Raw genomic sequence first — 27,159 nt, 5'->3', positions numbered from 1 at the left:
CGAGCACAAGCAAGGAAAATCTTACTCGAGACCACCTCCCAGTGAAAGTTCTCAACACGAGCAGTTACAGTATGGTTGCGACTGGTCACGTTGAGAAACCTGTTCGCGTTGAGGTAGCTGCAGCTTGACTAGAAAATCAATTTGAGCGGCAGAAAAGAAGCAGTGCCCTCTTATGCTGCGCAGGGAGCCGTTCATGCTGATTTTTCAGTGCGGGACAAACACCTGGTGCTAAAAATCAGCGCAAATGGCACAACCTAATGCACTCTGCCGCTTGCAGAAGTCCACGTAGCATGGCAGAATTTACTGGGAACTTCGCATAGCTCCGTGTAGTGCAGTTCTGCAAACTCCGCCCAGGCCTAGTCCCAATCACTAGAAACCAGCTCACAGAGCAGGGCGGATGGGTGGGTCAGTAAGGAATCTGCAATTAGATATTGTCTCTACCAGATAAGGCATTACTGAAGGTAAGTAACTTGTCTATCTGATAAAGACATTTCTTACCTTAGAATAGATACCCAAGCAATACCATGCCCGGAGGTGGGTCTGCGAACTAAGATCATACTAGAAAGTCCTGCAGGACTGAAAGGGCAAAGTTCCCATCCCTACTGACCTGACTGTCCAGGCAGTAGTGTTTGGTAAATGTGTGCAGAGATGCCCACGTTGTTGCCTGACATGTCAAGGACTGGAACACCACATGCTAATGCAGTGGTCGAAGCTTTAGCTCTGGTAGAAAGAGCATGGTTGCTTCTTAGCCTCTGCATAGCACATATTAATGCAGAGAACGACCCATCTGGAGATGTTTCTCTTCTGCACTGCTTATCCTTTCTTTGCATCCACATAACCAACAAAGAATTGATCATCCACCCGGAACTCCACTGAGCAGCTCCTGCCCCGTACAGCTGCTGAGTGGCGCTTTGATGTCATTGCGCCCCAGCGGCAGTTTCATAATCATTAGGGAATTTTAGGGGCTGACATGAAGCAGTACAGTCTCTTTTTTCCAGTCAGTTTCATAATTTAAAAGGCAACTGTAAACTCACCATTCACTACCTACTAAGATGATCTTAGGGCACCTTATGGCAACCAAAATCTGGTATGGCAGAGTCAGGATGTCAGCTGGTTGCACCGACTTGCCCGGTAGGTACTGGGAGGAGTGGGAAGGATCCCACAAAGTTGTAGTGCAGGTTTAAAAGTCAAGTGTACCCCCAGGTACAGCATCCATTTTAGGACATCCTCATTCCTCACTCCTCATCCCTACTTCTCATCCCTGCTTCTCATCCATCATCCCTACTTCTCTTCCATCATCCCTACTTCTCATCCATCATCCCTACTTCTCTTCCATCATCCCTACTTCTCTTCCATGCGTCTCATCCCTTCTTCTTATCCATCATCCCTACTTCTCATCCATCATCCCTATTTCTCTTCCATCATCCCTACTTCTCATCCATCATCCCTACTTCTCATCCATCATATATCATCCTACCTCTCACCCATCATCCCTACTTCTCATCCATCATACATCATCCCTACTTCTCATCCATCATCCCTGCTTCTCATTGATCATCCCCACTTCTCATCCATCATCCCTACTTCTCATCCATCATCCCTGCTTCTCTTCCATCATCCCTACTCCTCATCCCTGCTTCTGATCCCTACTTCTCTTCCATCATTCCTACTTCTCATGCCTCAGCCATCATCCCTACTCCTCATCCATCATCCCTACTCCTCATTCCTCATCCCTCAGTCATACCGACACATTTTCAGTTTTGTGAAACACACCTTCACACTGATTGGTTAGGAACAGCCAATCAGAGTTATGAGAGAGAGCTGCATTTGTACAGCTCTGCTGGTTTGGGAAATACAAGGAGCCCACAGCTAGGGCCATAAATCAGCTCTTTGAGAAAGGGTTATACAGTTCATCTACAGTTCATGGAAAATCTTTCTGGTTTCAGAAAAGAAAAAGAAAACAGCTCTCAGAGATAAAAGCAGCCTCAGATGTAAACATGTTATTTGTTACAAATAAACAGCAGGCTCAGATTTAAACATTTTATTTGTACCAAATAAAAATGAAACCAGAAAAGGTTTGTATGAATTGGATTGCAGTCACCAGAGTTGATTTTAAACATTTTGTTTCTACATATGAAACTGAAACCAGAAAGGCTTTCGGTTGAACTGTAGATGACATGTATAACCCTTTCTCCAAGAGCTGATTTATGGCCCAGGCTGTGCGCTCCTTGTATTTCCCAAACCAGCAGAGCTTTCTGCAGAGGCCTGTGCAAACAGAAAAACATTGAGTTAAATAAAATGAAATATTGTGCAGCCTTGAATTCACTGGAAACAAACACACAGTTGCATTTCCTCTCCACCCTCTTCACCCACCATGTGCAATGAGAAGGCTGTTTTTCATTGAAATAGAACACAGCTCTCTCTCATAACTCTGATTGGCTGTTCCCAACCAATCAGTGTGAAGGTGTGTTTCACAAAATTGAAAATGTGTTGGTATGAAAGAGGAATGAGGAGTAGGGATGATGGATGAGGAGTAGGGATGATGGCTGAGGCATGAGAAGTAGGAATGATGGAAGATGGATGAGAAGTAGGGATGAGAAGCAGGGATGAGAAGCAGGGATGAGGGATTAGAAGTAGGGTTGATGGAAGAGAAGTAGGGATGATGGAAGAGAAGTAGGGATGAGAAGCAGGGATGAAGAGTAGGGATGATGGATGAGAAGTAAGAATGATGGATGAGAAGTAGGGATGATGTATGATGGATGAGAAGCAGGGATGATGGGAGAGAAGCAGGGATGATGGATGAGAAGTAAGGGTGATGGATGAGAAGTAGGGATGATGGATGAGAAGTAGGGATGATGGAAGAGAAGTAGGGATGATGGATGAGAAGCAGGGATGAGATGCAGGGATGAGAAGTAGGGATGATGGAAGAGAAGTAGGGATGATGGATGAGAAGTAGGGATGATATATGATGATGAGAAGTAGGGATGATGGAAGAGAAGCAGGGATGATGGATGAGAAGTAGGGATGATGTATGATGGATGAGAAGTAGGGATGATGGGTGAGACGCAGGGTTGAGAAGTAGGGATGAGGAGTGAGGAATGAAGATGTCCTAAAATGGATGCTGTATCCAGGGTTCACTATCGTTCGCTACAAGCAGCACATCATAAGGGAGCTTGAATAAGGGGTGTTGCTAAATCTCACCTTAGTTAAAGGTGCAGGGTGGAGCCCTCATGGTCTTAAAAAGACCCGGCAATCCTTGTGGTGAAACACCAGGTGGGTGTTAGGTGCAGTCAGAGTGCTTTACTCAAAGGACTCACTCTGCTACAATAACATGTCCATATTCAAAATAAAGGATGTGACAAATTTAAATGCGAACCAATGTATAGAGTCAGTTTCTTGAGTCCCATTACTTAGGAGCAGATTTATCAATATTGGCTGCAGTACTGAAAGCTACACCTCTGAATGTATATAACCACACATCTCGAGACTTGCCCACCAATCAAAAGGAAAAGAACAGATCGATGGAAGACTACAGAAAACACCAAGAGGAGCAGGCGCCAGAATCACAGCTTCTCCTATGTCTTCTTTTATTTCTGCAGCCGCACCTTGTATATTGATGGTCTTTTTGTTGACAGATCAGCCTGCAGTGTGTCAGTGCTACCCAGTACAACTGTGTCTATGGGTTTTTGAACCCTCCACCTCAAATCCAACGATGCAAGGGGCATGGAGAAAACTTGTTAACATAAAATGTTAACAGGAGTAATAAAACGCTCTCAGCAATCGATCAATTCAATGCCAGTAGTTTTGTTAGGCTATAGTTTTCTTTTTAGTTCAGTTCTTCCAAATTATTAGGAGAGTTGAGATTTTTCCCACAAAATAGGACTTAACAAAAATGATGCAAAGATAGCTAGTTGTAGTTGGTAAGAATTGCCAAGCTTCCAAATCAGATTTACAGCTACAGACACCTATTAAAACAACTGAGAGTCTATAAAAATTAATACCCGCTACAGAAGTTCAGATGCAGGAAAGTGAGAACTGAAAGTGAATGTACCATTAAAATGGCTCAACTCTCCTTTATCACATCTCAATATAAATAACTTCTTGCACTCCTGTGTTTTCACAATTCTTTCACACTAGACTAAGGAGGAGAGGTTAGGCACCAACCACCACAATGAAGAGAAAGACATATTGGGATATATGTGCAAAACACTAGTCCCAAAATGTTGGTCAGAAATCGGCCCCTTCCCTTTTGTGAATCACACTTTCACCTCATGTTGGGAGCTAATACATTTTATTGATCTGTGACCAGAAACACACTACTTGCAAACATCGATTTGTAATGCCCTTCGAAAGCCATTTTTCGATTCTGTAACTGTTAACGAATCATAAAATGGGTTGTGTACATTACAAACATTTTTTTTTGCTGTTACAGGCTCTGATTCGGAGAGTTTGTAAATACAAAATGCTCTGTACATCTGGCCCCATGTTCCGTCTAGTCACAGTGTTCAAAGCCTGGAAACTGGGCACAAGTCAGTTTTTTGTTGGAAATGCCAAGTTAAGACATGGTGAGATTAGTGAAGTGTATTGGCCTACCACTGCATAGTGAAAGTAATGGTAGAGGCATCTAAAATGTGACCTCCCACAACCCCTGACTGAGATTAGAATCTAAACAGGTGAAGTTAACAGGTTCAGAAGAGTGTTGATTCATGTTTAGACACTAAGGCCCATATTCATACTTTTTTAGCGCCGCATTTGCGACGCTTTTTGACGCAAAAGCGGCGCAAACTTACAAAAGACAATTGTATTTTGTACGTTTGCGCTGCTTTTGCGTCAAACAATGATGCTAAAAAAGTATATATATGGGCCAAAGGGGCATATTTATACTCTGTTTGTGCTGGATTTGTGTCATTTTCTCACGCAAATCCGGCGCAAAAACTTAACTCCATATTCATATTTTGGCGCTAGGCATGTCTAGCACCAAAATGTTGGAGTTAAAGTCATTTTTTGCCTGTGGAAAACTACCTTGCGTTAATAAGATGCAAGTTAGGCGTTCCCGGGCAAAAAATGACTCTAAGGCCCTAGCGCCTTATTTATCCTCCCATGCAAAAATCACGCACGAGAGGGAAGAGAAGTCAAATAATGATGCAAAGCTTGCTTTGCACCATTTTCTAACGCCTGGGTCAGGGCAGGAGTTAGGGGACCTGTGGGCCTATTTCCATGGTGGAACACCATGGAATAAGCCCACAGGCGCCCTCCCCAGGCCCCAGGGACACCCCCACCTACACCAGAGGAACAGCGGAGGATGGGGGAACCTCATCCCAGGTCAGTATAGGTAATTACAGGTAAGTATTTTTTTTTTAAAGTGCCATTGGGGACCCTTGTCCCCTGTGCTGGCCATTGTGGAGGTGGGCATGACTCCTGTCTTTTCTAAGACAGGAGTCATGTGGTATGGGAGGTTTTGCGTCAGAAAATGACTCTAGGCAGGTTAGAGTCATTTTTCTTTTACTCTAACCTGCCTAACGTCATTTTTTGGTGCAAGACCCCCTTTTTCCATACCTCCAGCCCCACCCAACTAATGTCATTTTTTATGACGCTAACCGACCCTTTGCACCGGCTTGCACCATTCCATAAATATGGTGCCTAGCTGGTGCACAGAAATGGTGCAAACTGGTGCTAAACCTTTTTGGTGCAAAACTGCGTTAGTGCAGTTTTGCACCAAAAAGTATAAATCAGGACCTAAGGCTACAAAAGAAAGTATCACACTTTGACATAAGATCATAACCCACAGCTCTTTGGGTAATTTTATGTTAACTTTGCACTGAATATGGGTTACCTTTGCATTGGTGGCTTCCAGTGCCACTTTTAATTGTGATTCTGAGAATTCCAAGGCATCAGCTTTGTTCTGCGTCTCCCCCTTGTCACCCAGGACAGTGTTCAGTTGATTGCGGGTGGAGGTGTCTTCAGCTTGAAGTTTCTGAATCTCGTTCTTTTGTTCACCAATGATGCTGTTCCTCTTTTCCAATTCTGCAGTCAGTTCTACAATACCCTGAGGATAACACATATTTGATGTATCTCTACATATAATTTACAAAGGAAACAGGCCTAAAACTAAATGCTGAACCTCCCCTCGGGTTTACTAAATGGCCGGAGCTCCAGGATCAGTGCTTAATTTGTGCTTATTGTTTCTGGTGCTGGGCACCAGCATTTATTTTTGAGGGCCGGCGCTTATACTTCAGCCCCAAGCATTTGCTGCGAGCAAAAGACACATATGGGAAAGACGGAGGAAGAGAAAAACGAAAAGGAGTCACAAAGTGAGAAAGCAGAAAGCTGCAAGCTGCAAGAGTAAACTGAAGGGGCAAGAAGTGGCTGTACATGGATTAAAGAGGCCAGAGATAGCTTCAGGATTATGCCGCCTCAGTATTCGGTGCTCGCACATTTAAATACAGCAGCCACATGTTTAAGAGAAGGGATTTGGGCATCGGCATGTTTTTATTTACAAATTAAGCACTGTCCAGGATCTTGAGGGAATCATCTCCATTTGCCTAGTAGTAATATTGCAAATACTGTTTAATTCACAGCTCTCTGAAAAGCAAGGGGGACAGGTGAACTAGGAAGCCGGAAGATTTCCCAACAAGAAGATGCCTCTTAGAGAACTTTTGGAAAAATGAACTGGAAGAGAAGCTTTAGGTAATATCATAATCTTTTTTGTAAACTTGTTTTTGAGGTTTCCCTGATGCCATTCGACCCAGTACAAGTATATTACATTGCTTGCCCAATAAAGTCTGACTCAGGGCTTTGTAACCACAAACTCTTTGCATCACCAAGTAATCTGATTTACCGCTCGAAGACCATAGTTCTCCTTCTCCATAGCCGCCAACATTTCTTCATGTTTGCATTCCTCTCGAAGATTGGAAAACTACAGGCAGGGGGAAAGAATCCAATCATTATTCTTCATGAACTTAGCATTGAAGCACCATATGACCTCAGAAACAGCCACTCTGCACGAATCAAATTGCGGTAATAAAATATTCCCATGTGACACGATCTCTGGGACATTGGAAATCGATCATGGGAAATGTTTTATAGGATGGTTCAAAAGTTACAGGCAATCAAGGTCAGTTTTCATGGTAAGTTTAGAAAACTCAGAAATCAAGGGGATTTTATTCAAGAAGGACATAGTTTAAACTAGATATTTACAAAAGAAGTAAATTAACCATTCCTACCAACATATTACAAGTCTAAGATCAGGCAATTCATCTAACCGTCACCATCTGGCCACCTGGACATGTGCACTGTTAACTGCAACATATTTGAATAAGGGTAACTTGGGAATACATGCTATAGAATTTAGGTGTGGAGTACCACAAAGGCCCACAGGCAATAAAACAATGTGTTGTGGTACACCTGTGTACTGCTGTCCAGCTTTGCAAAATCTTCACAATGAAAGTGAAGTGGACTGACTGATGCATGTGCTCCAAGTTCTGCATTTCTGAGTACTAAAGTTGAACACTCAAGGCCCTTTGAACAGGCAGCTTGAGTATTCAGGGCCAGTAGGAATAATGTACTGATAAACTTGCAAGGTAAGGCAGAGGCATCAAATATACAGATGCTCAGTACTTCCTCTAGGGCATACGTTTATATTTAAGTTTCAGCACCTGTCAAGCTTGGCACTGACATAAGCAGTAGATTGTGTACAATTTCTGAGTAAGCAATGGCTGCAGTGTTCGCCTCTGCGTGACAGCAATGGGAGATGAAAACTTAGTCATTCTGGTACTTTTAGACTTTGCTCTCTCTCTCTTTCCCTTCTTGTGGATAACTATACACTACAGGCATAACTAAAAAGGGTGTTTGAAAAAGCAATAACATTTAGGAGCTTGTGTTAGTGTCCCCTATTTTTCACCCCATTGCCCCACCCACAAACTGTCAGAGTACAATTTTTAATTTCCTCACATTTTAGTTAAAGCATGCCACACGCTTACAAAGTGAATTGTTTGCTGGATTTTGGGATGGAGGCTTATGAAAAATGGCCCAGATTTATCAAAATTTGATGCAGAGCATCGTAGCAAGAAGATATGGTGCATTCCTGCTCTCGCCTTGTGCTGGTACACAGTGCAGCCTAGCGCCAATGCAGGCACCCTTGTGCCGTGGTGCAAGGGTGCCTGCATTGCAGGGAGGACTATATATGGACTATATATGTGTACAAAGGGATACCTTCCAGCACAAAAATAATCCTTAGAGGTGTTTGCCTCATTCTAAACGTGCTGCAGAATGCAGCACATTTAAAAAGAGTGTTAGAAATGTGATCTCTAGTTGTCAGTGGTTTGCACCCTGTCCAAGTTGAGACCTTCCCTCTAGTCAGGGTAAGGTAGTCACACAGCTAAGATAACCCCTGCTTACCCCCTTGTAGTTAGGCCTATCTCAGAGACAATGTGTAAAGTATTTGTGTACACACACACACACACACACATTAACACAGTGAAAACACCACAAAATTATTCCAACCCAGTTTAGAAAAATAGCCAATGTTTATCTGAGTAAAAGAAGACCAAAAATACAAAATCCAACATACACAAGTAAAGATAAGAATGTTTCAAAAATTAAATGTAGTATAGTGCTTAGAAACACAATAGCTCCAACTGGGGCTATCAAAATGGCTTGACGGAGTCACTTCAACAGTCATGCCCCACCCGCGAGGGAGCGTGGTTGGCCACAGAGTCATGTAGACCCCAGTTACAGTGAGGAAACAAAGACGCTGCACGGAGTTGGGGAGGTGAGGTGTCGCAGGGGCCAGTGCGGCGGCGGTTCCTTACTGCCTCCAGGGACTTACTCTTAAGTTACTTGTGATTGCAGAGGAGGTGATGTGGCATTGGTGGTGAGGCGGCGGTTCCTTACGTCAAGGCAGGGTCTATGAATCCAGCAGGTCAAGTCGTGAGGCGTTGACTTTGTGAAGTCGCGATCACACCACAGGACCATGGGTGCTGCAGTGGAGTCGGGTGCCACAGACATCAGTAACTCGCTGCTCTGGACTCACACTGTGGCGGGACTTCAGAGGCACTGCAATGGCATGGGATTATGCTATAGGTCACAGTCGCTGCGCTGATCAGGGACCATGGTTCCGGTGTAGGCAGTGACATGGGGTCAGAGAGCGGCACTGGTCTCAAAGTCATTCTAGAAGTCGGTGCACAAGTTCCTTCCTTGATGCACCAGAACTCACTCCCAAGGATGCAAGAACTGGATTTGGCACAACTTGGCAAGTCAGGACTCAGCAAGAGAGCCCAGATGCTGGCAGGTGCCTGAAACTTCTTAACAGGGGGCAATCTCAGTCCAAGCCTATGGAAAACTTTTAGAAGGAGGATGTAGAAAGCCAAGTCCAGCCCTTTCACTCCCATGACAGATGCAGCCAGCAGCAGGGAAGTACAGCAAAGCAACAGGCAGAATGGCAGTCCCACCTAAAGCATTCAGCTCTTCTTCCCAGCAGAATTCCTTCAGTCCAGAAAGATACTAACTATGTGATGTCAAAGGTCCAGTACTTATACCCATTTCTGACTCTGAAGTATGCAAACTTCAAAGAGACGTCTTTGTAGTGCACAATGCCCTTCCTTTCCCTGCCCTGGCCCCAGACACACTCCAGGGGGTTGAAGACTGCTTTGTGTGAGGACAGGCACATCCCTATTCAGATGCAAGTGTCAGCTCCTGCCACCACCACTCTAGCTCAGAAAGCCCTATCAGCCTGCTGTTGGGCCATCAGGATATGCAGGACTCACCTCAGCTCCCTTTTTGTGACTGTCTGGAGTGAATGCACAAACATCCCAACTGCCATCCTAACCCAAACATGTATTCAGCAGACAGGCAGAGGAACAGAATGGTTAAGCAAGAAAAGATGCACTTTCTAAAAGTCTCATTTTCAAACTTACAATTCAAAAGCCAGCAGAGACCTCAAACTCCATATCTCTTTCTGCTGCTAATGGGAAACTACACTCAAAATATATTTCAAGGTAATTCCCATAATTCCCTATGGGAGGAGTAGCCATTGCAATAGTGAAAAACAAATGTACCTTTTGAATGCACTGCACCCTGCCCATGGGGCTGCCTTGGGCCTACTATAGGGATGCCTTACATATAGTAAAAGGGAAGGTTTAACCCTGGCTAGTGGGTGCACTTGCCAGGTCGACATGGCAGTTTAAACCTGCATACACTGGCACTACAATGGCAGGCCTGAAGCATGTTTACAGGGATACTCAGGTGGGTGGCACAATCAATGCTGCACGTCCACTAGTAGAATTTGATTTACACTCCCTGGGTACACCTGGTGCACTATAATAGGAACTTACTAGTAAATCAAATATTCCGACCACGGATAAACCAATCACCAATACAATTTAGACAGGAAGCACTTGCACTTTAGCACTGGTTAGCAGTGGTAAAATCACCAGAGTCCTAAAGTCATCAAAACAGATCTGAAAAAATAGGAGGAAGAAGGCAAACAGTTTGGGGATAACCCTGCAAAAAGGACAGGTCCAACAAGGAGGTAAAGAGGAGGACACATAAAGGCATTTCTCTTTGTTGTGCCTCTATCACGAAGGCATAGCATTCTGATGCATTCCCAGGTTTATCTGTCTTGGTAAATTTGGGAATGTGCCAAAATTCATGTGTGGATGTGTGGCAACTCCCTTTCTCCACCCATGTAATGTGTTCAAGGCCAGAGTAACGCAAGATAGTGGCTTGCACTGCCTTGTGTTACTACAGATATGCCAAGCAACACAGAGCCATGCAAGATGGCCTTGGGTTGCTTAGCAAATCTGACTTAAGGATTGGGTTACCCTCGCATCACCCTGCGTGACCCAAGAGGAACAACATTCTTATGATAAATCTGGGCAAATATATTCTTGCCTAATCATGAAGGACAAGTTGTTTAAGCACTTTCCTATCCAAGAGAAGCATCCTAATAAAATGTCTCTTCTTGGCCTGGTTCATTGAGGAAAGTTATTCATCAGGCCTATTGAAATAGGGCACAATGGACTAAAGGTAGAGTTTGACATACTTAATAAAAATTCCTGAATTCACTACTTGAATCATAAAACACAAGATATTATCCTCTAAAAAAAGTGTCTGCCTTTTAGGAGCCTAACATCAAAGAAAGAGCCTTATGCTCTTGTATTGTTAACAAGAATATTTCTTCCTCTTGGCATATGTGATGGCAATATTAGTCTAAGATGAATGAGGATAACATTAGGGCGTGATGAAGAAATAGCCATTCTTACTGACCAAAGAGGTCTGGAAACTGAATAAGTTTTGGGATGTTGTGAGATAGAAAAGGAGGGTCTGAGAATCCAATCTGATAAGATCAGAAGTGGTCTGTGAGTCCTCAGCTCACAGCACTGCTCCATCTTGCAGCTGCTGGAACTCTGTAATTTCTGTACAGTCTGATTAATCAGTGGGGTATGAAGGTAGGACAGTTCGACTAATCTAAAAAGAAAGCCCATCCTAGAGGCTAGAGGCTATGATCAGAATGTACCACCCCATTTGCAGTGCCCTATCAAACAAAACCTTAAACAGCTATAAGTTATGGGTCCACACAAATTATGACAACCTGAATCTGGAATTTTCTGCTTCACCCCAAATGAGTAGAGGCTCCCATACATATGTGTCAAACCTTTTCATTGGTGTAGGTTACAATGTGGTTGCAAACTGCACTCACAAGAGGAAATAAGTATGGATCCATTTTGGAGGGTGAAAGTTAGCAACCAAACATTTAGGCATTCAATTGAGGATACAATAAACCAAACCAGTTCAAGTGGCTTCTATACATATTTGGAGTATTGAATAGTGGAAGTACCAGGTTTCTGTAGTTTGTTATTCATGGCAAACTCCCCAGTCTGTTAAGCTCCTTGTACCAGCATCTTCCAAAACCTGAAGCACCTCCTTGGCCTAGGAGCATATGAAAGAACTTTTCCTAGCTGGGGCTCTGCAGTGATTTTCTAAACCAAAGAAACTTGCCTCTTTTCACTTCTACCTGTAGGGAAACTACAAAGGATTAGACTGCCAAGAGTCCTCTTTGAAGAACCTGTCTAGAGCTATATCTGGACTGCTGTTGGGACTGGTGACTGGAACTCACCCAGGAATCATAATTGTTAGACCTGGCATCCTTGGAGTGCCCCCCCCCCCTGACTTTTTGCCTTCAGACCTCCTGTTTTGTGCTGACTAGATTTTTGCTAGCATTGGGATTCTGTGCAACACTGACATATCCCCAATTGAGATATTTAGTTTACTAATAAGTCCCTAGTATAGTGCGCTAAATGTGCCCAGGGCCTGTAAATTTAATGCTACTAGAGGGCCTGCTGCACTGATTCTGCCACCCACTTAAGTTGCCTTTAAATGTGTCAAGCTCGCGAAGACAGTGCCTGGGTGTGAAGTTTTGATTTGCCATTTCTACATGGCAAAATAAGCCTTTTGTAAGGCCCAAATCCACCTTTTTAATATATAGATGTTACCCTATGTTAGAACCTGGACAGCCCAGAGACCACGCTGCAGTGTATTTAAAAAGTAGGAAATGTATTTGTTTTTTAGTTTTACACGTCCTGGTGGTAAAAAACTCTTACATTTATTTTCCCCACTGCAATGCCCATCTCTCCTATAGGTTAACATTAGAGTTGCCTTATTACATGTTATAAGTGTAACTTCCAAATGGGAAAAAAATACACCTTCATTTTTGGTGACTCTGGAATAACAATTTAAAATCCTAATTTATGGTGAAGTCTGATTAAAATTTCAATTCTGAAAATGCCACTTTTGTTTTTTGAAAATTGGCATTTTCTTGCCTTAGTCATTTGGTACCTGCAGCCTGTCTCAGGTCACATGACTGGATTAGTTGGGAGTTGTGCTTTATGTATTCCTCCTAGACAGCGAAAAACAATAGGAGCTTAAATATGACTTATTGGTTCATCATGGGCAGGAAGGGAGGGAGGAGCTGGACGCAGCCTGAATTACACCTGAATAGGCTGTGTCCTGTCTACACATAGAGCTTAACTACCCTATTTGTCAATTCAGCCGGCTTATAACCAGGGCAGGGGAGGCAGGGATCCCTGTGCACTTCAAAGCCACTGTCTAGATTTTTCTCCTGCCTTCCAGAGTCAGGGTACCAAGGTATAAGTAACTGACCTCGAACACCACCACTTCATTAAACTTGTGGATACTCTGCCAGGAAGAAGGACTACTTTGTTGTTGAAGGGCTGCCACTGTGCAGGACTGATGTTTTACTGTGCTGACCTGCTGCCTGCCTCCCTGGTGCCTGGGAGGGAGAAGGACTGGACCTGCATCTCTCCAGCTCAGGGTGGCTCCAAGGGCTAGGTGGCTGGCCTCCTGATATGAAGTATCAGGGACATAAAAGACTTCTAACCACCTTGTGTTTGCACTTGAACTCTGCCATCTATGAGTCTACACTGCCAAGTGGTGCCACCCCAGTCCTGAATCCTTGGAAGTGGGCCTAAGGTGCTTCTCAGCGGAACTGATGCATCTTCTATGCTGAGCGGCGCATCACTAAGCCAAACTAACACAGCTTCTCGGATAAGCGGCTCAACAGTGAGCAGAACTAGCGCAGAAGACATGCATCACCATCTCATCACACATTTTGGGTTTGACACAGCATCTTCGGAACTGTCAATGCCTGGGGCTTCCCTGAAGCAGATCCCCACATTCCTCATAAACAGCAGCCTCAACAATGATGCCAAAGCTCCACGTCGCAGCTTCTCCTACTCATCAGAACCGATGCATCGCCTCTGCTGCCAACCGCATCCCTGGCACCGGCCTTTGCATTGCAAGCCCTGTCGACAGGATCCTCAGCATTGATGCAACAGGACCTCCCACCACAGCTTCACCACATCTTGGAAACAATGCATCATATCACCTGCGCAACGCTTCTTCACCCCAGATCCACGCAATACTCTGCAAACAGGATTTAAGATACTTTTTTTCAATGGGCCTAACTGGGTCTCTGTCGCTGTCCCACACTCCATTGTGGCCGGCCTGAACTTTTGACTGTGTCCCAGTCCGGCACAAACAGATATCCTTGGTTGGCGCTTTTGCTTTCAAGCACTAAACTACAGTTTATTCTTTGAAATCATAACTCAAGTTCTACTGAGTAGATGTTTGTTGTACTGGTCCTGTTTTATTTATTAAAATCTACTTTATTTTTCTAACCTGGGGTGGGACCCTTTTTGTGTTGTGTTTTCGCTGTTTTACTTTTTGAAGGGTTGCACAAAGACTTTACACCTTTTCTTGAAGTTAAGCCTGACTGCTCTGTGCCAAGCTACCTGAGGGTGAGCACTGGTTAATTTGGAGTTTGCCTGTGCCTTACCCTGACAAGAATTGTGGTTGCTGCTTGACCTGGGCTCACACCCGCAGTCAACAAACAACCCAATTTCTCATAATAATGTGCTGTTTTATACACAAATACCCTGTAGGAATTTACAAAGTGACTCAGCATGACTTCATTTACTGCACGTCTCCTGGAATACAATGTGTTGTGTCACCTGTGGGTCAGGGTCAATTAAAAGTGGTGGGAAGAAAGGATTCAAGATTTCCCCTAGGAAAATCTGCCAGAGACTACTCTTGGGGGTAACCTTATTCCCACTGCTTAGTCCATAAATGAATAAGTGGCAAGGTCCAAAGTTTTTCTCAGTGGCGTGCTACCAGTGCTGCTGAATGTTGGAATTGCCTAATACAAAGCTGTCTAGTTTTGATTCCACTCTGTGTCTCTTTCCTCAACCAACATACACTGCCTGCCCCTTTATGCCACTCTTGCAGCTTCTTTTTCATCCATGACATCTCCATTGTTCACTCTTTTTCTGTCTTTCGCGATCTCCTTCTTGTGCCTTTAACTGTCTTTCTTTGTTCTGGGTCAATGCCTGATGATGAAAAAATAAGTCCTGGTCCTAAAAATTAAGTCCAGTGGCTTCGAGCTGCAACCAATGGCTCAAATTAAGCATTGCCAATCCCATTTCTGCACGCCGGGGTCCTTCTTCGGAAGTGCCATCACCAAAGGCGCACCATTATGGTTGCAACATTCCTGAATTATTAGCCTTTCCGTTTTCACAGGGTCTCTTGTCAGTTCCCCTCAGAACATTATGACCTAACCACACTTCAGAGAAGCCCATCCAACAACTTAGCATGTAATACCTTTACTCTGTGCACAGTGGTAGCAAGGTCATACCCACACAGTCCACCATGACACTTTGCTGTTGCTAGTCGGAAGCTAGAGAAGCAAGTACACAGAACATATTTGGCCCGATATCCTAGTCATAGCACTAACCTTCCTCTTCATCCTACAGGGATTAATTCTAACATCAGTTTTACGCCACCAAGGGGAAGCCCTCAGATCTACATGCCCAGCTTGTGCTGAGCTCAAACAGACGGAGAAAACAATGCAGCACTGGTGTGAAAGATATGCCATTTTTTGCGATAGATCGTAGGTTAAATGGTCAACAAGACCTTGTTGTTGGACACTGTGATATAACTGCTAATAATCCTATGGGTATTTTTCATGTTGATCCATTGCCAGTTTCTGGAACAAACGTATCCTGGGTGACAGGATAATGTTCAGGTTTTTTTAAGGGAGCTTAAAAAGAGAGATGCATTAGCTACTGAGATATAAAAGACGTTCATGGCTCATCATCTTTAGGTTTACTTACCCAAACGTTCTGTGGCAGGGCTTGAGACCATCCAAAACTCTAGGGAGACTAATATGACGGAGGTGTTTTATGAGCCGCATGGCACCCATTTCCTTGCTTATAAAAGTCAAAACTTTTGACTCTACTTTTGGGGTACAGGGAAGGACCCGATTGAAATGCTTCTACTGCTAGTTTAGCCTTGCCTATTTATGCTAGCCATCACCGCGGTGTATCCTTTAGTATCATTTAGTTAAATAATGTGACTGCTCCTCTTTGGTTTAGAGGGAAGACTTCATAATCTGTCACAGCCTTTCAGGAGCGCTCTTGAAGCATAAACAAGTCATTATGGGAGTGGTCTTTTAATATTTGAAACTCAACACCTTTTATTTGCTTACATTTGCAAATACACTGAGCATCCCATAAAACGGATATTCTTTCTGTATGCATACATTTGTAATTAAAAGCATCATAGTATATTGAAATAGAAAGCAGGTTGTAATTTATAGTTAGAAAGGGGAAGGGGCAGGAATTTTCAACGAGGATCAGACTTCTAAACCAGTTTCTGCAATCTAGGATAGGACAACAGTGGAGGAATCGAGGTTTGTTACTGTGGTCACCTCGAAGATGTCTTGTTAAAGATCTGACAGTACCTTGTTAGACATGGCTTGAAGCTGTAGCCCTCTCTCCTTAAACTCCTTCTGTAATTTACTGTGATTGGATTCTGCTTTTCTGAGTTGAGATTCCTGGATGGAGAATTGCCTCTGCAGCGAGGAAACAACCCCTGAAGAAAGAGAGATATTGCCATAATCAATCCAACATGGTCTCTACAGCGTGAAAAAGTGTGTGACTTCTGAAACCATGACATATAGGCACACATGTGTAGCTTTCATATGCAAATAAATTGTGAAGCGAAAATGCTGTAGTGAAAACCCAAGGGAGACAAGCGTTGTCTTGTTTAAACATAAGCAGATATTCAAACATTTTCCGACATTCAATTTTTAGTTAAAATTGATAATTTCACATTCAGAATACCGACTAACGTTCAAGCAATCAATTTCAAAATTCCTATTGCCTAGCAAGTCTGAAAACCTCCTGCTCATATTGCACCCAAGGCAAAAAACATTTGAATTCTGAGAAGTCACTGACCAATACAGATGTTTTTTTCTAATTTTGTATCCAGTTTTATCACTTAGAGTTTTGAATGATGGGGATTTACATGGTCAAAATCTGAGTCATTTTTTGATCTCTGATGTAGCTGCATAAGAAAAGATTTGTAAACTGTGCTTATCTGAATTCCAATGCATACTCATTTACTCACATGACAAACTTGTGCATTTGCCTCGCACATGATTTACACAAGAAGGCACATGGAGGAGAAGGCCAGGCAAATAACTCAATGTGCATCGGCAAAATGGGAGTGGCCGAGGAGAGCCTTTTCAACTAAAAGCAACACACTCAAAGTAAATTAAGCCCACACATTCTTTGCTGGTTCCCTATTTGTTCTTGAAGGAGTAAATTTGAGACTGGCCCATTACAACGGACATTTGGCAGAAATTACTCTAGTGCAGCATGTTGTCATAACAAGATATCATACATAACTGCAATAATAAAGAACAAAAGTGACAAAACAGCTATGAATGTGCATGTGAGTTGTTATTAATTTTAATTAATTAACTTAATTTAGATAACAATAGTTGTATAAACCTTGTAACCATACCACTGTGCTTTGTTCCGCCACACACGTTACATTTGTCACTAGTCATGTAGATTAATAGTGAAGGTGGACCACCTATAGTCAATATATTTTGGGTCAGTTATGGCAACACAGTTGTGTCCCTGAGTACATATGAATAATGTGTCCACTGGCTGAGAGCCCACAATGAGCAGTTTTCTTAAGGGCAGACACCAATGGGAAACTTGTTCAAGGCCAAGATGCCAGTCTCAATTTGGTCATGGACTTCTTGCCCATGAAACAATGTCCCTATAGGCATCTTGTCCATGACATATTTGGCCATGGTCATCTTGCCCATTCACAAGTTGCTTGAAGACACTTTATCTATACTCACAATGCTACTAAAGACCAAGTCGAGGAATACTGTAGTTGACTCAATACCACACTACCATAAACCGCTCCATATTGTGCTAGAACAATTGGAGTTCGAGCCATTCAAAACGTTCCTCTTATGAACATTTACAGAGAATGTTTTGCCTTAAAGAGGATAACACCAAAAAAAGGCCAAAGAAGGTCTGGTTGGGTAAAAAGCCCAGCTATAGATAGTGGGAGAGCTTAGTGGACCATGTATGGCATGGCCTGGGTAGCAAAAAAATGATGGATTTAGGCCCAGATCTCTGTACTGGGGGTGCATGTTTGACATTGTTCAGCATTCCGTCTATCACTTGTTCGTTTTGCATTTGTTGCCCTAAGCGGGAAGGGTATGCCCAGATGGGTCCCTTGCTCCTCATGCCACTGGAGTCAAGCTAGCCTGGCTGATGAAGGGTGATACCCTGCAACTGGTCCAAGGATGCTTGTTTCCAGTCCAGGGAGAACCCGGCTTAGCTGTTCAGTCTGGACTGTTCCCATAGGGAGCAGGGTCAAGACTGATTTGCATATGGCTGAATCCAAACTGGGATGGCATGGGTAGCAAAAAAACAATGGATCCAGTCCCAGATCTCTGAACTGGAGGTGAATGTTTGACATTGTTTAGCATTCTGTCCATCACTTGTTTTTTTTGCATTTGTTGCCCTAAGTGGGAAGGGTATGCCCAGATGGGTCCCTTGCTCCCCATGCCATTGGAGTCAAGCTAGCCTGGCTGATGAAAACTGATACCCTGAAACTGGTCCCAGGATGCCTGTTTCCAGTCCAGAGAGGACCTGGCTTGGCAGTTTGGGTTGAACAGTTCCCACAGGGAGCAGGGTCAAGACTGATTTGCATATGGCTGGGTTCCAAGCTAGAATGGCATGGTTAGTAAAAAGAACTATGGATTTAGGCCCAGATCTCTATACTGGTGGTGAATATTTGACATTGATCAGCATTCTGCCCATCACTTGTTCTTTTTGCATTTGTTGCCCTAAGTGGGAGGAGTATGCCCAGACGTGGGCCCATTGCTCCCGATGCCACTGGAGTCAAGCTAGCCTGCCTGATGAAGTATCATGCCCTGAAACTGGTACCGGGATGCTTGATTCAAGTCCAAGGAGAACTGGCTTGGCAGTTTGGGCTGGAATGGTCCCATAGGGAGCAGGGTCAAGACTGATTTGCATATGGCTGGGCCCAAACTAGAATAGCATGGGCAGCAAAGAAAACGATGGATTTAGGCCCAGATCTCCATGTAGGGGGGGTGGATGTTTGACATGGTTCAGCATTCCTTCCATCACTTGTTCTTTTTGCAAAGCCAAGATGCCAGTCTGCAGCTTGTTCGTGGACATCTTGCCCATGAAACAATGTCCCTAAAGGCATCTTGCCCATGACATATTTGGCCATGGTCATCTTGCACATTCACAAGTTTCTTGAAGACACTTTTCTATCCTCACAAGGCTACTAAAGACCAAGTCGAAGAATACTGTATTTGACTTAATACCACACTGCCATAAACTGCACCATATTGTGCTAGAACAATTGGAGTTCGACACATTAAAAACTTTCCTCTTATGAAAATTTACGGAGAATGTTTCGACTTAACGAGGATAACACCAACAAAAATGCCAAAGATGGTCTGGTTGGGTAGATACACCAGCTGTAGATAGTAGGATAGTTTAGTGGGCCATTGCATCCATCGTAGAAATCTGTCTGTAGTCTGAAGGTCAGAGGTTTGAATCCCAGTGGGACAACTCAGCTTTTCATCTTGTGAGGTCGATAAAATGAGTGCCTGTAAACTGGGTAATAATTGACATCTCTTATCAGAGGATAGAACCAGACACAGTATAGTAATTATTTTTATTATTACTTGACATTGAAGAAACCCAGTGATAAGGCCCCAAAAGGGCTTAGCAGTTCTTACTGGAAACTTTATTTGAAAAACTTTAAAATATGTCTGAAGAGGGGGGCTATTTTAAGGGAACTGAAGGACTGCTAACTGCAAAGTATAACAGCTATTAGTCATGAGTTACAGTGCATTCTCAAAAAGATATCCATGAGGTATTCTCAGGGATCTTACAAGTCATCAAAATCCTAAGAAGACTCTAAAATCGCTAACACAGTTTTGTGTGAAAAAGTATAACGCCGGCTAGCACCATCCCAAGATGCCAGACGGGCATCATATTTATGGTATGATGGTAGCCGGCAGTAAGGCCCGGTTTGCATCATGAAAAAGGACGCTAGCCGGGTGGCGGAGGCATAGGGGGAACAGGAGGTTGTGCGTCAAAGGATGACACTAGTCTGGTTAGAGGCATAAAAATCCCTTTAACCAGACTAGCGTCATCCTTTGACGCCCAACCCCCATGGACATGACTCCTGCCTAAGTAAAGACAGGAGTCATGCCCACCACCCCAATGGCCATGCCCAAGGGACTTGTGCATCTGCTCCAGAGTCAAGACAGTAGTGCCTGGCAAAACTGTGGTTGGACCACAGATGGCCGCTTTGAGAATCTCATCAATTTGAAAATATCTGAGAAGAGCAGGATGGGCGACTATACACCAAAAAGAATAAGCAGGAACCTTGCTGGGAAGGGCCTGATTTGCTCTGTAGAAAACTGAAATGTGTGCGACTATCTACGTTGGAAAGAATTACCTAGTAGCAGCTAATAATGCATGAACAAAAACATAGTTTACAAAGTGCTTTTTTTGTTTCTAGACTTGTATAATTTAGTTCATATTTTTGAGATAGCATTTCCAAGATCTCTATATCGAGGGTCTGAATATATATTTCTGCTGCAGCTGAGATTCAATTTCCGGTTAACCTATATGGTGACTTCCTTCCTCCGACCCACATGGGCTAGTATGTCTGAGTTTAGGACTAACCTGTCCAGGAATGGTCACATACTACTGGTCTAATTGAGTAGAAATAAGCAGAAACAAGACCTGCAAATCTATTTAGTGCCTCTGCATGGTTAATGGTATAGAGGAAACCATATAGTTATTATGTACTTTCTCACCTATGAGCAAATAATACCTAATAGGGTGGGCAAGTAAAGGCTAGTGAACTTTGAAAATGATGAGCCATAAACGTCTCCCTTGTATAGGGTCTACGCTCTCTAAGAGTGTTTGGCACATGTTCACCACAAGAACAATTGTAAAAAAAAACACAATCCAAATGGTGTATTGTACAGCATTATTGCCCACAGTTAGGAGGAAAAACGCACAAAGGACATAAAAACCTCATTCATCAGTTTTATAATTTTGATTGAAAATGAATATATAATTAGAGAAATCAGCAAGGCACCAAACGCCCAATGATGTCAAGAAGGAAAAAGAAGCCAAACTGTACCAGCAAAAGATTCCAGAAATGATATGATCCAACCTACTTGAAGCAAGAAGCAGAGACAAAAATAACAGCAAGTGGAAAGACTACAATTGAGAACCACGGATTGTTCTGATAAATACATTGACTTGTCATAAAACCTTCTTCATATATACCTTAAATGCAGAAGCATATGGGGGTTTTTACATCTTGACTTGTTGAAACTCCAGACCTATGGGGTCAGTGGATATCTATATATGGTGTGGCTTCTTAGGAAAAATAAGAGGCCTACTGTTTTAACCCCTTCTGTGCCGCGGACGTAGTGGTTACGTCCTGCGGCACAGTGCTGCTGTGCCGAGGACGTAACCACTACGTCCTCGGCACACAGCCCAGAGGGAGCGCTCTCGCTCCCTCTGTGTGCTTCCCCCCAAAGTCAGGGATGGAAGGGGAAGCCCTTCCCCTCCCACCCCCGACCCCCCCAACCCCCCCTGTGACGTCAGCGCGCGAGCACGCGCTGATTAGTCACAGGGTCTCCCCCATCGCGCTGGAAGCAGAGCTTCCAGCGCGATTGAAAGAGAAATGCTTTTGCATTTCTCTTTCAATCCCATGGGGGAGGCCCCGAGAGGCTTCAAAGGGAAGGAAATGTATTTCCTTCCCTTTGAAGTCTCTCACAGGGTTTCAAAAGCCGGATTGCTTGCAATCCGGCTTTTGAAACCCCACTAGACACCAGGGATTTTTTTTTGGGGGGATGAAACTGTCAAAAGGGAGCGACCCCTTGGGCAAGGGTCGCTCCCAGGGGGGGCATTTTTTTAGGAAGGCCTTTTCTGCCCCCCCTGGGGGCAGATTGGCCTATTATTAGGCCGATCTGCCCCCAGGGGGGGCAGAAACCTCTAGGCACCAGGGAGCTTTTTTTTTTTTTCTTTTTTTTTTGTGATGTTTTCTTTTTTTTAGGTGGGGAGCGACCCCTTAGGCAAGGGTCGCTCCCCTAGGGGGCAATATATATTTAGGCCATTTCTGCCCCCCTTGGGGGCAGATTGGCCTATTTTGATGAGGCCAATCTGCCCCCAAGGGGGGCAGAAACCATTAGACACCAGGGAGTTTTTTTTCCCGCAAATTTTACGCAACGGGAGCGACCCCTTGGGCAAGGGTCGCTCCCAGGGGGGGCATTTTTTTGAGAAGGCCTTTTCTGCCCCCCCCTGGGGGCAGAAACCTCTAGGCACCAGGGATCATTTCTTTTTTTTTTCTTTTTTAGGTGGGGAGCGACCCCTTAGGCAAGGGTCGCTCCCCTAGGGGGCAAATTATATTTAGGCCATTTCTGCCCCCCTTGGGGGCAGATTGGCCTATTTTGATGAGGCCAATCTGCCCCCAAGGGGGGCAGAAACCATTAGACACCAGGGAGTTTTTTTTCCCGCAAATTTTACGCAACGGGAGCGACCCCTTGGGCAAGGGTCGCTCCCAGGGGGGGCATTTTTTTGAGAAGGCCTTTTCTGCCCCCCCCTGGGGGCAGAAACCTCTAGGCACCAGGGATCATTTCTTTTTTTTTTCTTTTTGTTATGTTTTCTTTTTTTTTTTTAGGTGGGGAGCGACCCCTTAGGCAAGGGTCGCTCCCCTAGGGGGCAAATTATATTTAGGCCATTACTGCCCCCCTTGGGGGCAGATTGGCCTATTTTGATGAGGCCAATCTGCCCTCAAGGGGGGCAGAAACCATTAGACGCCAGGGAGTTTTTTTTTTTTTGCGTGAATTTCACGCAAGGGGAGCGACCCCGTAGGCAAGGGTCGCTCCCTGGGGGGGGGGGGATTATTTTAGGCCATTTCTGCCCCTCTGGGGGGTAGATCAGCCTATTTTGATTCGGCTGATTTGCCCCCAAGGGGGGCAGAAACCACTAGGCACCAGGGATTTTTTTGTTTTTTTGTTTTATAGATGGGGAGCGACCCCTTGGACAAGGGTCGCTCCCCTGGGGGGCAAACTGTATTTAGAGCATTTCTGCCCCCCTTGGGGGCAGATTGGTCGATTTTAGGTCAATCTGCCCCCAAGGGGGCAGAAACCACTAGGCACCGGGGATTTGTTTTTTGGCGCCAATGTCACGCAGGGCGAGCGACCCCGTAGGCGAGGGTCGCTCCTGGTGGGGGGGGGTGGGGGTTGGGGATGCAAATTTATTTTAGGCCATTTCTGCCCCCCCTGGGGGCAGATCGGCCTATTATTAGGCCGATCTGCCACCAGGGGGGGGGCAGAAACCTCTAGGCGCCAGGGCAACTTTTTTTTGTGTGTTTTTATTTTTGTATGTTTGTTTTTTTAGAGATGGGGAGCGACCCATCAGGCAAGGGTCGCTCCCCTGGGGGGCAAACTGTATTTAGACCATTTCTGCCCCCCTTGGGGGCAGATTGGTCGATTTGAGGTCAATCTGCCCCCAAGGGGGCAGAAACCACTAGGCACCGGGGATTTGTTTTTTGGCGCCAATGTCACGCAGGGGGAGCGACCCCGTAGGTGATGGTCGCTCCTGGTGGGGGGGTGGGGGTTGGGGATGCAAATTTATTTTAGGCCATTTCTGCCCCCCCTGGGGGCAGAAACCTGTAGGCGCCAGGGCAAAAAATAAAATTTGTGTTTTTTTTTAGAGATGGGGAGCGACCCATCAGACAAGGGTCGCTCCCCTGGGGGGCAAACTGTGTTTAGACCATTTCTGCCTCCCTTGGGGGCAGATTGGTCGATTTTAGGTCAATCTGCCCCCAAGGGGGCAGAAACCACTAGGCACCGGGGATTTGTTTTTTGGCGCCAATGTCACGAAGGGGGAGCGACCCCGTAGGCAAGGGTCGCTCCCGGGGGGTGGGGGGGGGGTTCGGGGGGCAAATTTATTTTAGGCCATTTCTGCCCCCCCTAGGGGCAGATCGGCCTATTATTAGGCCGATCTGCCCCCAGGGGGGGCAGAAACCTGTAGGTGCCAGGGCAAAAAAAAAAATTGTGGTTTTTTTTTTTGTTTGTTTGTTTTTTTAGAGATGGGGAGCGACCCATCAGACAAGGGTCGCTCCCCTGGGGGGCAAACTGTGTTTAGACCATTTCTGCCGCCCTTGGGGGCAGATTGGTCGATTTTAGGTCAATCTGCCCCCAAGGGGGCAGAAACCACTAGGCACCGGGGATTTGTTTTTTGGCGCCAATGTCACGCAGGGGGAGCGACCCCGTAGGCGAGGGTCGCTCCTGGTGGGGGGGTGGGGGTTGGGGATGCAAATTTATTTTAGGCCATTTCTGCCCCCCCCGGGGGCAGATCAGCCTATTATTAGGCCGATCTGCCACCAGGGGCGGGCAGAAACCTCTAGGCGCCAGGGCAAATTCTTTTTGTGTGTTTTGTTTTTTTGTATGTTGGTTTTTTTAGAGATGGGGAGCGACCCATCAGGCAAGGGTCGCTCCCCTGGGGGGCAAACTGTATTTAGACCATTTCTGCCCCCCTTGGGGCAGATTGGTCGATTTGAGGTCAATCTGCCCCCAAGGGGGCAGAAACCACTAGGCACCGGGGATTTGTTTTTTGGCGCCAATCTCACGCAGGGGGAGCGACCCCGTAGGTGAGGGTCGCTCCTGGTGGGGGGCTGGGGGTTGGGGATGCAAATTTATTTTTGGCCATTTCTGCCCCCCCCCTGGGGGCAGATCGGCCTATTATTAGGCCGATCTGCCCCCAGGGGGGGCAGAATCCTGTAGGCGCCAGGGGAAAAAAAAATTTTTTTTTTGTTTTTTTTTTGTTTGTTTTTTTAGAGATGGGGAGCGACCCATCAGACAAGGGTCGCTCCCCTGGGGGGCAAACTGTGTTTAGACCATTTCTGCCCCCCTTGGGGGCAGATTGGTCGATTTTAGGTCAATCTGCCCCAAGGGGGCAGAAACCACTACGCACCGGGGATTTGTTTTTTGGCGCCAATGTCACGCAGAGGGAGCGACCCCGTAGGCAAGGGTCGCTCCCGGGGGGGCGGGGGGGTTCGGGGGGCAAATTTATTTTAGGCCATTTCGGCCTATTATTAGGCCGATCTGCCCCCAGGGGGGGCAGAAACCTGTAGGTGCCAGGGCAAATTTTTTTTTAGTGTTTTTTTTTTTGTTTGTTTGTTTTTTTAGAGATGGGGAGCGACCCATCAGGCAAGGGTCGCTCCCCTGGGGGGCAAACTGTATTTAGACCATTTCTGCCCCCCCTGGGGGCAGATCGGCCTATTATTAGGCCGATCTGCCACCGGGGGGGCAGAAACCTCTAGGCGCCAGGGCAATTTTTTTTTGTGTGTTTTTTTTTTGTATGTTTGTTTTTTTAGAGATGGGGAGCGACCCATCAGACAAGGGTCGCTCCCCTGGGGGGCAAACTGTATTTAGAGCATTTCTGCCCCCCTTGGGGGCAGATTGGTCGATTTTAGGTCAATCTGCCCCCAAGGGGGCAGAAACCACTAGGCACCGGGGATTTGTTTTTTGGCGCCAATGTCACGCAGGGCGAGCGACCCCGTAGGCGAGGGTCGCTCCTGGTGGGGGGGGTGGGGGTTGGGGATGCAAATTTATTTTAGGCCATTTCTGCCCCCCCTGGGGGCAGATCGGCCTATTATTAGGCCGATCTGCCACCAGGGGGGAGCAGAAACCTCTAGGCGCCAGGGCAAATTTTTTTTGTGTGTGTTTTTTTTTTTGTATGTTTGTTTTTTTAGAGATGGGGAGCGACCCATCAGACAAGGGTCGCTCCCCTGGGGGGCAAACTGTATTTAGAGCATTTCTGCCCCCCTTGGGGGCAGATTGGTCGATTTTAGGTCAATCTGCCCCCAAGGGGGCAGAAACCACTAGGCACCGGGGATTTGTTTTTTGGCGCCAATGTCACGCAGGGGGAGCGACCCCGTAGCCGAGGGTCGCTCCTGGTGGTGGGGTGGGGGTTGGGGATGCAAATTTATTTTAGGCCATTTCTGCCCCCCCTGGGGGCAGATCGGCCTATTATTAGGCCGATCTGCCACCAGGGGGGGGCAGAAACCTCTAGGCGCCAGGGCAACTTTTTTTTGTGTGTTTTTTTTTTTGTATGTTTGTTTTTTTAGAGATGGGGAGCGACCCATCAGGCAAGGGTCGCTCCCCTGGGGGGCAAACTGTATTTAGACCATTTCTGCCCCCCTTGGGGGCAGATTGGTCGATTTGAGGTCAATCTGCCCCCAAGGGGGCAGAAACCACTAGGCACCGGGGATTTGTTTTTTGGCGCCAATGTCACGCAGGGGGAGCGACCCCGTAGGTGATGGTCGCTCCTGGTGGGGGGGTGGGGGTTGGGGATGCAAATTTATTTTAGGCCATTTCTGCCCCCCCTGGGGGCAGATCGGCCTATTATTAGGCCGATCTGCCCCCAGGGGGGGCAGAAACCTGTAGGCGCCAGGGCAAAAAAAAAAATTGTGTTTTTTTTTTTTTTTTTAGAGATGGGGAGCGACCCATCAGACAAGGGTCGCTCCCCTGGGGGGCAAACTGTGTTTAGACCATTTCTGCCTCCCTTGGGGGCAGATTGGTCGATTTTAGGTCAATCTGCCCCCAAGGGGGCAGAAACCACTAGGCACCGGGGATTTGTTTTTTGGCGCCAATGTCACGCAGGGGGAGCGACCCCGTAGGCAAGGGTCGCTCCCGGGGGGGTGAGGGGGGGGTTCGGGGGGCAAATTTATTTTAGGCCATTTCTGCCCCCCCCTGGGGACAGATCGGCCTATTATTAGGCCGATCTGCCCCCAGGGGACGCAGAAACCTGTAGGTGCCAGGGCAAAAAAAAAATTGTTTTTTTTTTTTTTTTTTTTTTTTTTTTTAGAGATGGGGAGCGACCCATCAGACAAGGGTCGCTCCCCTGGGGGCAAACTGTATTTAGAGCATTTCTGCCCCCCTTGGGGGCAGATTGGTCGATTTTAGGTCAATCTGCCCCCAAGGGGGCAGAAACCACTAGGCACCGGGGATTTGTTTTTTGGCGCCAATGTCACGCAGGGGGAGCGACCCCGTAGCCGAGGGTCGCTCCTGGTGGTGGGGTGGGGGTTGGGGATGCAAATTTATTTTAGGCCATTTCTGCCCCCCCTGGGGGCAGATCGGCCTATTATTAGGCCGATCTGCCACCAGGGGGGGGCAGAAACCTCTAGGCGCCAGGGCAA

General features: G+C 45.8%; 1 protein-coding gene across 2 annotated transcripts in view; it reads right to left on the bottom strand.

Annotated features, from left to right (window-relative positions):
• Nucleotides 1-27,159, bottom strand: part of CCDC27 (coiled-coil domain containing 27) — a 259,053-nt gene that overhangs the window by 15,979 nt on the left and 215,915 nt on the right. For both annotated transcript variants that reach the window (XM_069239955.1, XM_069239956.1), the window contains exons 10-12: nucleotides 16,316-16,446; nucleotides 6,839-6,916; nucleotides 5,834-6,046 (exon numbers count right to left, since the gene is read on the bottom strand). In XM_069239955.1, the coding sequence (XP_069096056.1) occupies nucleotides 5,834-6,046; nucleotides 6,839-6,916; nucleotides 16,316-16,446 (422 nt within the window). The remainder of the gene's footprint in view (nucleotides 1-5,833; nucleotides 6,047-6,838; nucleotides 6,917-16,315; nucleotides 16,447-27,159) is intronic.

Source organism: Pleurodeles waltl, chromosome 6, assembly GCF_031143425.1.
Source record: "Pleurodeles waltl isolate 20211129_DDA chromosome 6, aPleWal1.hap1.20221129, whole genome shotgun sequence".
NCBI lineage: Eukaryota > Metazoa > Chordata > Amphibia > Caudata > Salamandridae > Pleurodeles > Pleurodeles waltl.
This window is presented reverse-complemented; position numbering and strand designations above follow the sequence as displayed.